The sequence below is a fragment of the Cyprinodon variegatus genome, unplaced genomic scaffold, assembly GCF_000732505.1.
Source record: "Cyprinodon variegatus isolate N-32 unplaced genomic scaffold, C_variegatus-1.0 Scaffold211, whole genome shotgun sequence".
NCBI lineage: Eukaryota > Metazoa > Chordata > Actinopteri > Cyprinodontiformes > Cyprinodontidae > Cyprinodon > Cyprinodon variegatus.
The window spans coordinates 975,849-993,112 of NW_015150664.1; the positions used below are offsets into that span (position 1 = coordinate 975,849).

General features: G+C 36.4%; 1 protein-coding gene across 1 annotated transcript in view; it reads left to right on the top strand.

The window, feature by feature from the left end:
- frem2 (FRAS1 related extracellular matrix protein 2) overlaps positions 1–17,264 on the top strand; it is a 117,910-nt gene that overhangs the window by 72,011 nt on the left and 28,635 nt on the right. Inside the window, exons 5-6 of the mRNA XM_015380350.1 lie at positions 4,182–4,307; positions 8,453–8,704. Coding sequence (XP_015235836.1) covers positions 4,182–4,307; positions 8,453–8,704 — 378 coding nt within the window. The remainder of the gene's footprint in view (positions 1–4,181; positions 4,308–8,452; positions 8,705–17,264) is intronic.

Consider the following 17,264-nt stretch of genomic DNA (forward strand, 5'->3'; position numbering starts at 1 on the left):
ATTGCGAGTTTGGTCTCATGAGGCCTCTCATTCCGATACTAGGTAGAACCACTCTTTATTGTAGAGTTACCTCCTTTGCATTTTGTTTCCTTTGCACAATAGCTCAAGGTCAAGGACTATTGTCTGGAGATACTTCAACAAATCTTCAAGTTCTGTCAGAAATTCTTGATTGGATTTAGCTCTGGATCAACACATGAACATGCTTTGATCAAAGAAATTCTATTAAAGCATTGGGTGTATGTTTGGGTCACTGCCCTGATAGGATTCGAACCCCCTGCACAGTCTCAACTCTTTTGGAGCCTCAAAAAGGTTTCCTTCCACTCATTATTACTCTTTATTTAGCTTTTCTGCCTTGCAATCAACTATGACAAGTTCCCCTGCCCTTACTGATTAAATAGTATATCTCACAGCATGATTTTGCCACAATAATGTTTCACTGTGAGAACTGTTTCCTCAAGGTCAGATTCAGCGTTAGTTTTCTGCCTCTTGTAGTGTTTTGTGAGAACACTAGAAAAGTCATCATTGGTCTTTGCCATGAATTGTGGAGGAACTAGACCTAGTTGCAAACAGGACAAAGACAGTCTTATGCTGGAAATTATTTTTAGATAACCCTACAAAAAAAACAAAGAACGATTATGGTAGGTAAAAAAGAAAATCTACTGAGAAAACAGCAAGATAACAATAAACGGCAAAAGACAGATAGACAGACAGACTGGCAGGACTAGAAATGGGACAACTGGTAAGGAGTAAAAGAAACTGACTTATAACTGGAGAATATATATTACATCGGAATCAGATGTAAATGTACTGAGCTGTGTAGAAGAAGAAAAAATTAACACTACTAGAAAAGAGATATGCATCTTTGTCACGTGCCTGGTTACACTAAATGATTCGCCTGAAAAAATCTCACCAATCAGATTGTTGGTATAAAATTCATAGACTTCAAATGTCAACAGTGACGTGATCAAACATGCATCGGCACACTGATTTAACACCTTTGCTGCATGAGCACATGTGAGTCTAAGCCTCAGGTGCCAAAGGCCGTCACTGATGACAGTCTCATCTAACCAGACAACCCTCTTCCTCCTATTTGCTAAGTCCCTCTTTGCGGCTAGGGGCAATCTCTAAATTACATGGTTATGGCATCTTTTTTTTTTTTTATAAAGTCAGTAAATGAATTCTGTTTAGACTTTTCGGTGTAAAGAGTGTGAATAAATATGTCTGCCAAACTTCTGAATTTATAATAAACTTTCAAAGCTTGTTGTTAGTATTTTGACAAACATGAACATGCTTACGGGTGTTAATACTGTCACAAGGCACTTTTAAATTCTTACAGCTTTTAGAGTGCATATGTTACTGTTATCCTCCTTGCTTATTTGGTTCTTTACAACAGAGGTGGATTTATGCAGTGGATTGTTTCCTTTACAATAGCTGAACCTTCCTTCTGCAAAACTTCCATATATAATCCATGCACAGCGCTGACTAAAGCTGGAGGTGGAAGATTGTATGCTGCAAGTTGGTGATATATCTTACCTGTTTTTTCTTCCACTTGGATTCTATATTTCATTGGAGCCTTAACTTTTTACATTTTAAACCCATACCTTTACAATAATATAAAGAATGTTTTTCTCTCATACCTATTTGTCTATTGAAGTACAAGAAAATGGTGATAAGTCCTGATAAAACTAACCCATTACATACAGTAGAGTACAGGTATGCCAGAGGTTCATATTTCTCCTATCTTACTACCTATCATTGGCTTTAACCCTGAATAGAATTTTAAATTTTCATAAATAACCAAGCTTCATCTCATATCGGAGATATATTATTTTACTAATAGAGCACTCCGCTCTCCATCTGCAGGTTTACTAGTGCTTTCTAGAATTTCTCAAAGTACAATGTGGTACAATGGGAGGCAGATCTTTTAGTTATCAGGCTCCTCTCCTGTGGAACAAACTACCAGTTTTAGTTCCTGAGGCAGGCATCCTGTCTATTTTTAAAGTAAGGCTTAAAATTTTCCTTTTTGATAAAACTTACAGGTGGCTCAGGTTACACTGCTATAGGCTTAGACAGCTAGAGGAGATTGTGACCACTTTACTCCATTCTGCTTCATTCTATCCCTCTTCAATTCTGCAGTATTTGTTACTTCAACCCCTAACTGTATGTGCTCTCTTTCATCCCTTTGACATGTAAACTGGCTCAGAGCTCATTTTCCCAAAAGTTTCTTTTCTAGACAGCGACACCTGAGGAGCTAGTTCACACTTACCTTTTCTAACATAGAAAGTATTTATGTATCAGTGCTCCTATGTTCATTTTGAAAGACTGAATCCTCAGTCTGCCTAAACAGAAGGCTGCTTACACTAAGCCTGGTTCTGGTGAAGGTTTTTCTGTTAAAATGACTTTTTTCTCTCTACTGTCGATGTATGCATGCTTTGTGGTAGGGATTGCTATACAGTCAATGACAAAATGTAAGCAAATATCTACTATTAATATCTACTATAATCCAAAGACTTTATGTAATCAGCTGGATTCCCTCAGATAGACAACTCTTAACTAATCTGACTATGATTTGATTGATCTGTCTGTAAAGGGCTTTGCAATGACATGTGATGTGAATTTAGGCTATATAAATAAAATTAAGTGAGTTGAAAATGAATCAATGGCTTAGTTGATTTGTAGAGTTTTGTTTTTGCTTAAAAATATGGCAATGTTATTTCGACCAGTTCCCCAGAAGGGTTAAAAAATCTGGAAAAACTAACATTACACAAAACCTATGGCTGAATCCATGATACTTTATTACATTATTAATATTGTAGAGGTGTTATACAGAGAAATAAAAATAATGAAATAGGATGCTATTTTTCTCTTTCTATTAATAAAACAAATTTCAGTGCAAGGATTTATAAATTGAGCGCTGTCTCTATGTATGGGCCTTCTTCACATTCCCCTTGAATGTTTTAAAATGACAGTGCATTTTCCTCAAGAAGCTGAACTTGACCCACTTGGATAAAAAGTTTGCCTCCTCTAAATCTTGCCTGGATTAAGGGGCTGTGCAGGAAGAAATGGTGGAATGAGACGTGAAAGCACTATGAGGTGAGACGGAGTTTGCAGTATATGCAATGAGTGGGAGTGGAAATTCATGGTGCATTTTTTTGTGTGTGTGTGTGAAGTGAATAGGTAAAGCTTAGGGACATAGGTTTCGTGCTCCAGCTGCACCCCCACCCCTCAGGGAGTGATAGATTGTAGGGTGTAGCAGAACGGAGAAACGCTGGATGATTGAGAGGAGGCAGAACGATTTAGCGAGCGTTATCACAAAAGAGGAGAAATGTTTGACCTCCCGCTGTGTGTAAGATTGTCTTATATTGATGGCTTCATCGTGAAGAGTCTTCTCAGGTGTTTTATCTCCTCTTACGCTGTATGTTGTTTCAAAGATAAATCTATTTCTCTGAATCATCTACTCTCCAGCCCTTTAATTGGCGTTCACTCTGCAAAAGCAATCCACAGGTGTTTCTTGAGACTGGCTTCATTTAATCGTTCACTTTCCCTGGGAAAGTAGTAAACACACACAGATTGGAGACGAGCTGAAAGTTACCTCACTTTATTATTATTCTTACTGGCCCCAGCCCACCGTGCGGCAAAGCAACTCAAACCGTTTTGTTGCCATGCTGCCAGAAAGGATTTTACTTTGATAGGTGACGCTTTCAATAAATCTAGTATTTCTTTTCATTGTGAAATAGAGAGACGAGAAAGATGTGAAGAGGGGGAAAAAAGCGAGAGACTGACCCATCTGTGTATGCAGGAGTTGATGATTAAATCTCTCTAGTGATGTAGCTCTGCGTGATGAACTCAGGAGGCCTACAATTGTATCTGTATGCCACATGTGAGGAAGCATAAAATACCTCCATAGGGGCCTCTTTGAAGAGCCCTTCTAGTTGCATCGAACCAGGAAACTGTGATGGAGATAGGTTTTTTTTTTTTTTTTTACATATGCATGACCTCACTGCAGGATGACCACCTAAGTAGATAAAAGTAAAATTCCACCAGTTGTTGCCTGGAATACATATTCAGTGAGTGAATACCTTGCATAAGTTCTCCATAGTCTGATTTTCTGTGGTTTCTAGCTGATTGTTACACATATCAATACTTCCCTTCCTTCCTCTCTTTTTCTTTGTCTTTTTCAGAGTCCACTGTGTTCTTTCCTGAACCGATTCACTCAGTTGAGGAAGACGTAGGGGAGCTTTTCATCCCCGTGCACCGCAGTGGAGACATAAGCGATGAACTGATGGTGGTCTGCTCCACACAGCAGGGTAGGATTCCACTTCACTATTTTCCTTATATCCCTCCTTGTTGAGATGGATGAAATGTTGGGACAACCTTTAAACCATGATTAATCATTTTAAATATTTATTTTTGATAATTGGAACTTGTAAAAATTAAAACTAATAAAAAATCATAAAATATGTTGTTGTTTTTTAATATATGAATATTATTATTACTATTAATCAGGCACAGACACTCTGCAGAAGGAAAGGCAAACCACAAAAGGCCACGTTGAAGAAACCAGCTGTGCAGGGGTCTACTTACATACTATACCTTACACATTTCAACACCAATACGTAGGTCACTCTGGTTGTAGAAAAGTCTTCCAATAAAATGCTGGCATCCAGTTGTTTGTTGTTATTTTTTTCCCCTGTATTTCTGTTTTTTGTTTTATACTTATATTTAATAGTAAACAAAGTGCTTTGCTTGTTCCTATAATGTATCTACCATAACAAGGCCAAGTATCTGTAGGTGTGACATTGCTGTGTGTGCAATAACTAAACACGGAAAAGCCATGGACATATATTATTATATGATAGGTGTGAAAAGAAATGGGAAATGTCCAAGATCAAGTATGAAAAGAACAAACAAATATTGAATGTCAGGATGGAAAGAAATATTTATTGTTGGACGTCAATATGAAAATGTCTACCGAAGCTAAGGCTGCAAGAATCATTTAGATTTGCTGATGGATGCATCGCTATACGACCATAGTTATAGCAATGCTGTCCTTATATTCTAAGGTGAAGTGACCAATGTATTCACTATATTAAATAATATTCTTTATTGTTCGAGTAGCAAAGAATGCTGGTAGATAGCTCCTAGCAATACTTATGTGTGCTGATCTCTGCCCCATACCAAAATTATTTTCAGGCTTTAAAAAGATTCAGTAAGCACTATACAGATGAATGCTTATATGTTGATTTATTTGAAGGAGAATATATGTGTTTTTGTGTTCATCTTATGCTCATAGTACAAGACCCTTTAACAGAGTTTTTCTTAGAGTAGATAAATGGAATGTAAAGAAAGGAGACATTGTGTTAGAACAAAGCTGATTATGCAATAGGGGCAACTACCACCTAGATTAACAGAATGAACTCCTAAAAATGTTGTTCTGTATGTAATGAAACCCATAAATTAAATATGTTTTAATTTATTTTAAGCTAAACTGCATATATAATAGGGGTGGAATGGTTCACAAAATCCACGGTTCGGTTCACGGTTTCGTGGTCACGGTTTTCGGTTTGGTTCGGTATATGTTAATTGTTACACCGAAATCCCATAAAAATTAATGAAATTGATGAAAAAATCCCCCAAAATTAATGAATTGTAATTATTTTTAATGATCCGCAGAAACCTTGGATAATTTGCGCATGTTTTGCTGCTTTGAATTTAATCATCTCGCATGCCCTCTAAGATCTCCAAGGAACTCAGAGGGGAGCGGACGGGAGCCACAGTGGAGGCTGTAGGCTTTGCTTTGTGCAGGCGGTCTGGTGCACAGCGGGGCGGAGCGGAGCAGAGCGGTGACGGAGTATGTGGGATTTCGGGGTTAGCATGACATGTTGGTCATGTTGCTGTTAGCATAAACAAAACGTGTTGCACAATGCTTGCACACTGTTGCACTTTTATCCACAACTTTCTTTCCGCCGTCATCGTAGGTCACTCTAAATGCAAAGAGCTCCCATACAGCAGACCTATAAAGTGCTGCTGGCACGTCTTCCAACTCCTGTTCTTTCCCACTCGCCATACCCACACAATTCTCCACAACAAGTGATTTTTTTCTGCTACACCCGGCTACGCTGCTTTGCTTCTTCTTCTTCTTGTTTACTACTGGTGGTTGGCTTTGGTCGCAGTACCGCCACCTTCTGCTCTGGAGTGTAATCGCTTCGCCTATGAGAAAAAGGAGCCGCGCATGAACCGAACGCAACACACGCGAATCGAACCGAGACGGTCGAACCGAACGATTCGGACGGTTTTCATAAACCGTTCCATCCCTAATATATAAATAAAATACAATTCAACTCATCTTATAACAATACAGAACAGTTCAATTTATTAAAAACAGTGTATCAGGTGAAGGCTCAGACAACAGCAATCAAGTGATCTACTTTATAATAAAATGTCTTCCTTAGCAAGCATGTGGCAACTGTAGAGAAGAACCAGGCCCTTTTAACGTAAAAGAAAAACTTTCAGACAGTGTCTTATGGTCTTGTGAGTATATTGCACAGTATAATTAAAGATGACTAATGTAGATGATTCAACCACAGTAACTTGTGCAAATAGTTCTTAAGGATGCCTATATCTTTTTAGGTATTACTGAGACTATTTCTGGTTTTCTTCTCTTACTAGCTTCCATGTTTAGAGGGTGCCGCTCTTTTGATAGCATAAATTACCGAATGCTGCGCTCTGTTTTGGCAACACTTACATTATTTTAAATACAGAAGCTCTGTTTTTAGATGAAGGTCCACTTATTGCAGCTTTGAGATAAAAGCTGCATTATTGACTGTAATTTAATTAGCTTTATCCTACATATTGTTGTCTTAGTGGGTTATGTTACCCTAAGATTTGGAATTTGCTGACATGGTGCAGTTTTTCATTAGCATATCATGTTTTAACCAGCTGTTAAACTCTATTAACTTTGCTTTAGTTATTGAACACTTTAGAAAATGTCCATATTCATATTTCTTGATTGGTCAAATATGCACAAAGTATATTTCACCTCTGAGTATATGCCTTTAGGACCTCTAGATCTCATATATTATGTCAGCGCCATCAAACAGCCTCCCTGTCCTGGAGGATGATGTTCCAATCTACAGAGAATGAGCTGTTCTTTATCTTTTTTTTTTCATCTTTCTGTTAAAAGTTCAAGTATCTGTCAAAAGAATGTTACTTCGGTGCTCTGGTTTTCCAAGACTCTTTCTGACAGCATCTAGTCTAGTTACATATTTGTAGCTGCTGACTGGTTGGTACTTCTTTTTGAGTCTTCTACATCAGTTCAAATTCAGCTCCTCTTTAATGTGCTATCAGTTTAACCAGTTTTTTTCCCTACTTTTTACTCTGCAGGAGCTGTTGGTTTGATTTTTTTGGGTGATTTTCACAGGTCAAGTAAATTAAGATTTAAATTTATTCCAACAGTTTGGTTAATAAAAGGATAATGGAGTAGTCCAAATGTACTAATGAGAAGTAATTTCTATTACAAGAATTAGAGTAGTAATTTGGCAATGCATTAACATACAAATGCAAATCTTGTACTCACATTGGTTGTCAGTGGAGTAGATTGTCAATGTTTTCCAGGCCAAGGACCCCCAAACCCCCAAACTGATGGTGAGATGGAGCAGGGACCTACTAATTATATATATATTGTATGAAATTGTGTTATATCAAACTGGTCCTATAGTCACTCTATTACAGATGGAATAATGTAATGAAAGTAATTTCTCCCTGGGATTATTAAAGTATCCCTCATTCTGATTCCTGGTTGATGGGACAGGTGTTGTGAATGAAACGGTGCCCAGCTTGAAAGAGCTCCTCTATGTCACTGAATGTGTGCATTAATGACTGAAAGACAACTGCCTCCACTTATCTGTTTACTACAGTGTGTTGAATTCCTGTTTAAGTTGGATTTAAAGACATTTCAATTAGTGGAAAAATTTGCTGGGGGAATATAAAAAAAAGTCTAATCAACCAAAACTTTCCAAATCCCCATGCAGTACTTTCGTGGACCCCCTAGGGCTCGTGGACCCCCTGTTCAAGACCTCCAGTGTAGATATTATTGTCTGTGTTTTTTCTAAAGTGAACGACTGGCAGCTTTACATTACATCATAGATTTTTTATCTTCAGGATCATCCAATGAAAAGTTAATTGTTGTTAGATGTAAATATTTGGTTTGAAGTTCACAACCATAATTGTTAAGGATCCACTAAACATTTATGAAAAGTTTGTATGTATGTTTATATTCAATTTCTGTGTGAATCATTTCCATTTATAGAACAACAAATGTCTAAAGTTGAATATGCAAGTTCATAGATAGTGAACTGTTGTAATGCATTTCTACTTTACATCAATGTTGCTGATCTTTTCCACAAACTCTTCAAACTTTTCCTCTGCTCCTTTTGTCCTGGTTCTTCCAAAGGTTCTGCCACTGGAACAATCCCCACCGCTGTTCTGTCATACTCGGACTACATTTCCCGTCCAGAGGGACACGGCAGCGTCCTTCGTTTTGACAAAGGAGAAAGGGAAAAGATGTGTCGCGTGGTGATCATCGATGACTCTCTGTACGAGGAGGAGGAGAGCTTCAATGTGACTCTGTCCCTGCCCGTTGGAGGGCGGCTAGGAATGCACTACCCCACCTCTAAAGTCAGTATCCTCAAAGATATGGATGACGGTAAGCTCAATTTTTTTTATTATTATTATTATTATTACTTCAAAGTTGAAGATTATTACTGCTTTGTTCCCACTACATTCACTTAACAGTTTTGTGCTACTTTGTATTAATCTGTATCATAAAATCCCAATAATGACAAAATAGTAGAAGTTTTTTGGATAATTTTAAATAAATATTGAGTGACCTAATCTTCTAGGGATACTGCTGAACTTTGCACAAGATTGTTGCAAGTATAGAATTGAACCACACATGATAACATGTATATTGTCAAATAAAAATGAAAATAGTAAACTGGTAAGATTAACTGTTTACAAATACTGTCAGAGGTTTTTGTAAACTATGCGTTGTGGAGTTTTTCCTACAGGGGGCTGTTTTCAGATTCACTTGACATCCAAAGTAAGACTTTTGGAAAATTAGTTATAGTTGTTCACCATCACAATCAGTTCACCATCTTCCAGGTCTGGCTAATTATGGATTGATATGCCATTGATTAAATGTTGTCATTCAATCAATCCACTCTTTGTCCTTTCTTTCTTTTCTTTGGCCTTTTTTTGTCCTGGTTTTTCTCTTCTCTTGTACCCTTTTTTTCCTGTGCCTCACCTCCATTTCTTCTGTCCTCAATTTTTCTCTTCTTTTTATTCTTGTATCCTTTATTACTTTTTTTTCTTTTGTTTCTTCTTTATTTCGTTTGTCCTTTTCTCCTGGGGACCTAACTCCTTCTCTCCTCAGTATGTTTCCGAACTTTGTTACTTGTGTCCTTTCTTTTTTCCTTCCTTTTATATCCCATTTTTCCTTCTTTTATACAAACTTCTTTCCTAGTGTCTATCCTTCTTCCTATTCTTCACCCCCTCTACCATCCCCTTTTGTTTCATCTTCATTTTCTGACATGTGTCCCCTCTTTTTTCTTTTCTGCTTTGTTTTAGTCTATTGTTCTCAATTCCTCCATCCAAATTTCATGGAAAGCAGCTGTCAAAATATACCATACATATACATTGAAAACTTATGTTCTTTTTTTCAGTAAAAAAAAAGAACTATAAACTTGAGTATTGAAAACCTTTGAATATTCACATAAAAAGGTACTGGAACCTGAAGAAGTAAGTCATAGAAATCTCTAGTTTTACTATAAATGGAAGAGTTATTTTCTTTGTATTTAACAGTTCCTGTTCTGAGAATATTATTTATCCTAAAACACAGACATATATTCCTGGACATTGAGGGACCCACTGGGGCTCTGCAGCTTCAAACTAAAACTTTCCTTTACTGTCTCACTTTTCTACATTGATTTATACTATAGATTAATGTCACTGCCTGTGTTTTTTATAAATGCCACACTATGGATTGACAAAGTACAAGTCTAACTTTTCAGTTTTACTGATATCTATAAAATTAGTGCTTCTTTTTATTCTAAGATCTGTCGGGACAGAATTGATAAAATAAAGCAATCAATTCAGACCAACAGCATCATTTATTAGACAGTGACAATGACCTATACCAAAATAGGACGAATTTTAAAAGCAAACTGCAAGTTTACAGTAATGAATAATGTTTAGTAATGTTTATTTATTTTCGAGCGGATCATCAATGAAGAAAAAAAAAAACATACTTGTATGTTTGTGCATGTATACAGTAAATATACAGGCAAAACACATTTAGCTAAAAAAGAAGTGGGAAGAAGAAAGTTTCTTAAATCCCATCCCTATCTTCCATTTTGGATGACTTAAAGCTTATTAGTTTTATTATCATTTTAATTTAAAATAAAAAAGTATCACATTTCAATAACTGTTTTGCCTTTTTTACCCCAGTAACTTAAAAATACTTCTTCCCTATGACCATATCAGTTCTTTTCGTGCACAGCAGTTTTCTCCCACCCCTCATTTTAATATTATTTTCATTATTTGAAACGTACAAACAGTCGTTTAAAAGACTCCTATGTTGTTGATAAAAATGGAAACATACCTGCCTGTTTATCAACCCATCCATTCTTCCATTCATCCGTATTTGTTTAACCCATCAATCAATTAATCTACCCACCCATCCATTCATTGGTCCATCCTTTTTTCTGTCCCCCCTCTATCTATCCCTCTCACTTTTTCTCCATTTGTTAATCTATCCATCCATTCTTGCATCCATGTATCTGTTTTTCTATCCATAAGTCCAAGTACACTTCCATTCATCGCTTCATCCATCACTCATATTGCACCATTCATGTAGAGGCAGCCATCCATCCATCTGTTCACCAGTCTTTCCTGTACAATCTATCCATCTTTATCCATACATTGTTTCCTTTTAGTCCATCTCTAGGAATATCTGCCAAAAATTCATCAGCAATTCATCCTAGCTGAAAAACCAAGACTTTCAGTGTGAAAGTTTACCTTTCTATTTCATTGCTGTAAATATTTTCATTGTTCATTCCAACTGCATATTTCAATCAGCTTCCTTTTTTTTATTTTTTAGTTCAAGTCTTAATTCAGGCCTCAATTGAGATCAATTGAACCCCTTGAAAATACATTATACATGACAGAAGTACATTTAGCCCTCGACCTGTGAAATGCTCGTTGACACTGGCTTTCATATAAACACAAGTTTATTTCTCCAAGTAGAAAATGTCCTCGATTGTTTTCTATAGTTGGAAGCAAGTGTAATCATTTCACTGTCATATAATGCAAAATGGCGCAGAGGGTAGCACTGCTGCCTTGCAGTAAGAGGCGTCTGGGTTCAAATCCTGGCCTCCTCTTTCTGCATGGAGTTTGCATGTTCTCCCTGAGCATATGTGGATTTTCTCCGGGTACTCCGGCTTCCTCCCACAGTCCAAAAACATGACTGTTAGGTTAATTGGCATGTCCTGTTTGTTGCCCTGTGATAGACTGGTGACCTGTCCAGGGTACACCCCACCTTTTGTCCGTAGACAGCTAGAGGCTCCAGCAACCCTCGTGACCCTTCTTTGGATAAGTGTGACAGAAAATGTATGGGGGGATGGATGGATAATGCAAAATACCTGTCAGGAAGGTTAAAATGTAAATTTTTTTTTTTTTTGGTAGAGATAAGAAACAGCTCCATCTTAAGTCTTTATTACTTTCCTATTCCCAAAATACTTGGAAAGCTGTCGAAAATGCAAAGAAGAACAGAATCCCAAAAATCCTCTAATTCTCAGATTTACCCAAAATGAAACAAACAGCAGTTCAGCAGCTGGTTGCCTGGTTTTAAATAGAAAACATTGTCTTGCTTGAGCTGTTCTTCCAATTAGCATTTAATTACTAAGGACATGATTTGCTTTAATAGACAGTGAATCATTTTTGTAGGATTTCAGCCGTTTAACAATTTGTTTTTGTTGAATGTGTAGCTTAGATTAATGCTCGTTGCAGCCTCTTCGTCCAAGATCTTTGGTTGGTTTTCACTCACTGAGCATGATTTGCACATGACCCTGTAGTATAAAACAGGACCCAATGTTGAGCCCTGATGTACACCAAGAAAAGTTGCAAATTCACATGAACACCCCGTTTTCTCTTTCTCTAGTTTGATTTTTGTAGTGGGAAAAAAGTATTCAACTATTCACCCTAGTTAAATAAACGGAGATCGATGGATTTCACTCAGTCGGCACATTTATTCATATCTTTGCAAAGAGAGAACAGTCATCATACAGCCCTAATGGCACAGCATTCTGCCCTGTTCTGATCTAGGCAGCGTTTGTTCCCCCTTACTTACAACAATGGAAAGTAGTCAGAGTCAAAACAAATTACAGACACTTTGGTTAAACAGTAACATGTTATGAATAAACCTTGAGAAAGAATCTGGTTTGTTATGGGAAGAAGCTGCTGGTTTACAAATACTATCCTGCAGAGAATGGTGTGGCCTCCCATTTACTCACTTTTATAGTGAGTAAATGGGAAAGTTAATATATAATAGAAGAAAAATCAAAATTTTCCGACAACAGACCACCCTTTCGATTATAAAAGGATTATTATTATTTATTCGAGCTAAATTGTCTGAAAATAAAAAATATTAAAGTAATTTTGGAACGAGCAGTTGTTAATAGTGTTGCATTGCAATAACAAAGCTGTCCTTCCTGTGCATGTTTGGGTTTTATTCTGCGCACAGTTTAAAAGCATGACTGCCAGTTTAAATGTTTAATCTAAGTTGTCCTTATGATTGACTGACTGTGAATTTTCAAATGTCCAATGTGCCTCTGTGATACAGTGTTTAATTTGATTTACAAATTCTCTTCGTTTTTCTTTATATCAGTTGTTGTCTTTTTAGAAAATAGGCTGGCAATATCTTGCGCTCATAGGTTGGTAATCTAAGAAAAATTAAACCTTTGTTCTAAAATCTTTGAAAATTGGTATTTCATAATGGGTAATCTAAAAAATAAACTTGACATCAACACTGAGCTTTACCTTAAAGAAGAATAACATGCTTCCCCTTTAAATGTCTTTTTAGCCTCTTTGCATTATAATATTATAATGGGAGAGGCCCTTTAAGCAAACATATAAAAGATTGAAAATTGTTACTACTAAGAATTGATTTTTTTTTATAAATGTACCACATTTATAATATGTTCTCTGTACAAGTATGCTGACTAGTTAAGAAGAACCTTAGCATAATTTAGATTGTTGGTAAACTGTCAGTATATGCCAACCTTGCTTCATAGTATAAAGAAATGCAAATGTGTTTGCAAAGCTCAACTCCTCAGAGAGATGATATGTCATTTTTCGTTTCCCAGAGGATAATACGGCTCATGACAGAACTCTAAAACCTGCACCCAGGCAATCCAACGTCTGCCCGTTTCTTATTAATACAGCCTCGATCTTTCAAAGGAAAATACTGAAACAAATGGCACAACAGCATGTGTTTATTTGCGTCTGCACACTTGTTTATATGACTCTTTCTGCCCACAATAAGTTAATTTTAGACTATAAACGCTGCATCAAAAGTAAACGGTGTGAAAACCACAAAAAAGAGAAAATTCTCAAGTGACTGTCGCTGCTCTTTTTAGACTCATTTTCCTTCCCTTAGGTTAAAGTCAAGTGTTTCATTCTCCTTCCATATATTTCTCATCTGCTGCCTGCTTCGCTCCTCTCTCATGCTCACTTTTCTCCACATCAGCTAAAAAAAATAGGCTTAAGGATGCCTGCTCGATTTAGTACTGTATCAGATTAAACTCTACAGCACCTGTCTGCTGGAGAAAGCCCTGCATAGCTACACTCTAAATGTGCAAGGTTGTTATCTTTTTGTTACTTACAACAAGAGGGGAATTTGGCTCTTTAGTTTTGGTTGCATATGGCAATATTATAATTGTCAGGTTTTAACCTATTTTATTTATCGTGTAAAAATTTAAAGTTGGGCTATGAGAATTACACACTTTTTTGTTGATCCAGCAATAGTCAAAAATATATATGTTGGCTTAAATATGTACGTTCAAGTTCACAAACATGAGCTATCCTTTCTCTCAGCAAGTAGCAGAGAAGCTACATGTTTTCTGTAAACTGAAACAAGCTGGCATGAATTTTACAGGATGTTTGGCCACTTTTTTATGGCAGAAACAGTGAAGCTCATTTTAACTGGATGTTTTGCTGGCAGTCATTGAGATTTTTATATAGAGTTGAGTACTGAACGGCATAAGGCTGTTTAATGCATTCCAACTGCAGTTTTCATATCTGTTTGGCACTGTTGTCCTATTGGAAATACACAAGTTGCACTTGCAACCATCTGGCTGAAATTGTCAAGCTGTTGATCTGAAGTTTCACTGTCAACAGTGAATCAGCTCTACATAACCATGCACGAGAAGGAGGTGACCAAAAGCATATTCAGACTCTGATACATATTCAGCATGTTCAAGGTCAAATACAAATTTAATCTGCCAAGCAGGACTAGCCAAAGGCCTTCTGGAGAAAAGTCAGGCCGAAATATCCAACTTTAATAAGAGGAATTATTTGATGGTGAAGCTTCAAGATGAGGTCAGGAAAACTGGGTGCCATGTAATTTCTCAATGATGAGTTTGCTCTGACTACAGAGGTATACGCCCATCCTCACGCTGTATTAAAACGGTGGTTTGATAACAAAAGTTTAATAATCCCTCTTCTACTTATTCTTGCAGATGGACTTTTCATTCGTGGACAAAAAAGATTTCAGTTGTCATAATCAGTATTGCAGACGTTACTGTAATATTAATATTAAAATTCAAAAATATAAGAAAAAATATTTATGTATACTTAATTAAGTGATTGGTTGATTTATTTAATTCATAGTAGCTTTTATTTTGAGTTTAGAATGTACAGCCATCCGTTTTTTTATTCTTGATATTTCAATCAAGGATTAATGTATTTTATCTGGATTTTATGTTAAATATTGTCTCAAAAAGCACATAATTGTTAAGTGGAAGGAAAAAGATAAAACAATTAATGAATTCATTTTTTATTTAAATGAATTTAAATAAAAATCATGACAATGCGTTATTATTTATCACGCCAACGTAAATTAGGGGAATCATACCAGCTTTTATTACTTTTTTTTTCTGTACAATGTTAGAAATTGTCTGATCAAGCGATATTACTAAAATGGAGCAAAATTCAACAGGGTTAGGGTTAAAAGGTATGAAAACAACTGACCCATGTAAAATTAGCCAATGAGTTACAGACATTTTTACAGAAGCAGAGTGTTTCTGTTAGCACGAAAATATCTGAGATTTTAGATGCTGGCCAATAAAATACGATAGTAGTATTTTTGTTAATATCTACCTGATATCTGATATTAACATCAGATCGGGACATCCCTAGAAAAATGTAAAAAATAAAATACATTTTTAAAGCCATTAAACCATTGTATTTTATTTTGGAATGTCATCTAAAATATAAATACTAAATTGCTTTTGCTTATATATATAGCAAAGTACACTGTAGCTACAGCTGCCCTAGGGCACAATAACAGAAGACAGGATGCCATAAAGCACCTCTGGTACCTACATATTATATACAGATTCAGTCAGAGCAATTGAAATTCATTTTCTGATCGGTCCAGCATCTAAAAATGCAAACCTTACAAGACAGTGTAACCCGCATTAAATGAATGCCAAGAACAGGAAGGTTCCTCACAGAAGTGGCCAAGAGGACGGTTGTAACTCTGGAGGAGCAACAACAATGCGAACTCTGATGGTACAATGTGTCTACAGGACAAATATTATCCGGGCACCACCACAAACCTGACCGTATAGAGGAGGTGAAAGAAAAAAGCCACTGTCAAATAAAAACATTCAAAGTCCTCTATGGTTTGAAAGAAAGCTTTAAAAAAAAAATTTCCAGTTTGCCACAAGCGATGCAGAGAACACAGCAGAGGGTATATCTGGAGGTGCAAGAACATAATCTCATAGGATAACAGTATAATAATACTGATAGTTTTTATGGCAACAATTTGTTTAATATAAAAGAAATCATACACATAATCCTAAGCCCATGGACAGGAAAGTGGTTGATGAGAAGATAATGGAGCTTTGCATTACGTTATAATGCTATTCTTTAATCAAAATTGTGCATAAAGTGATATTTTAGTTGTTTCATGTTTGTTTCTCATTAATTCTGCATTCTGAGTCAGAGCCCCTTCCTATCCTGAAAAAAAATGAGTAACTGGGGAATGTCTATGTAGAGCTGGTTCCTCTGGGAGACACCTGCTTTGACTGCACTGTGCCTGCACTGTAAGAAACGCGCATTTTCTCCTGTCAGAGATCAATGATGTGAGGCAGAGTGATGATTCAGGCACAAAGTGAAGAGACAAAATGGCTCTTTGCTTCTGAGGGATATTAAGTTTTCTTATAACTAGTATCTAAGTCATGAAAATATGTATCTCAGCCTTGAGAGTTTTCAGACTTTGTTCAGCTTTCAGAGGTGGAATGATACGCGACTCAATGAGGAAAACAACTAATATTTCATTTAAAAAATATTCAGTTTTAATGGTAAATGTGTTATTTCATGATATATATGCCTATTTTTCAAAATATAAGGCCCCCCCAAAAAACTGGCATGGTACCTTTAGTACAAGGCAGTATTGGAAAAAAATTTTAGTAGCTGCAAAAGATGTGAAAACATTTGATATTTTACTATGACTGTCTGTAGTTCTTTTACTCCAACCTCTTTGATGAAGGTGTTAATACTTGAAAAAGGCGTATCAATTTTTAAACTAATAAACAGAATCTTATTTCTTAGCTTCCTTCTGAAAGCCAACAAACTGCTCAAAGGTATGACTGAGGATGCTCTATATAGTTCAGATAAAGGCCATATGACAGAAACGCCTACTGACACCTACGCAGTAGCAATTATTGCAATTTGTTTTCACACATAGCCCAGCCTTCATTCACACACTGAAGTGCCAAAGCAGAGGTGTGGTCCCAGTAGGAAAAGTGGATGAGGTTTCCATTCATCACTCATCAAGTGGTGTAAAATTGAGAGATGTTTGATGGCAGATATGAAGGTCTCTATTAACATGTATTCATAGGGGACCTCTCCATGGACAAAGGAATGTGGGCTGGAATTTTGGGACATTAATCAAGCATAAAAAAAACACACATTTCTTTGAT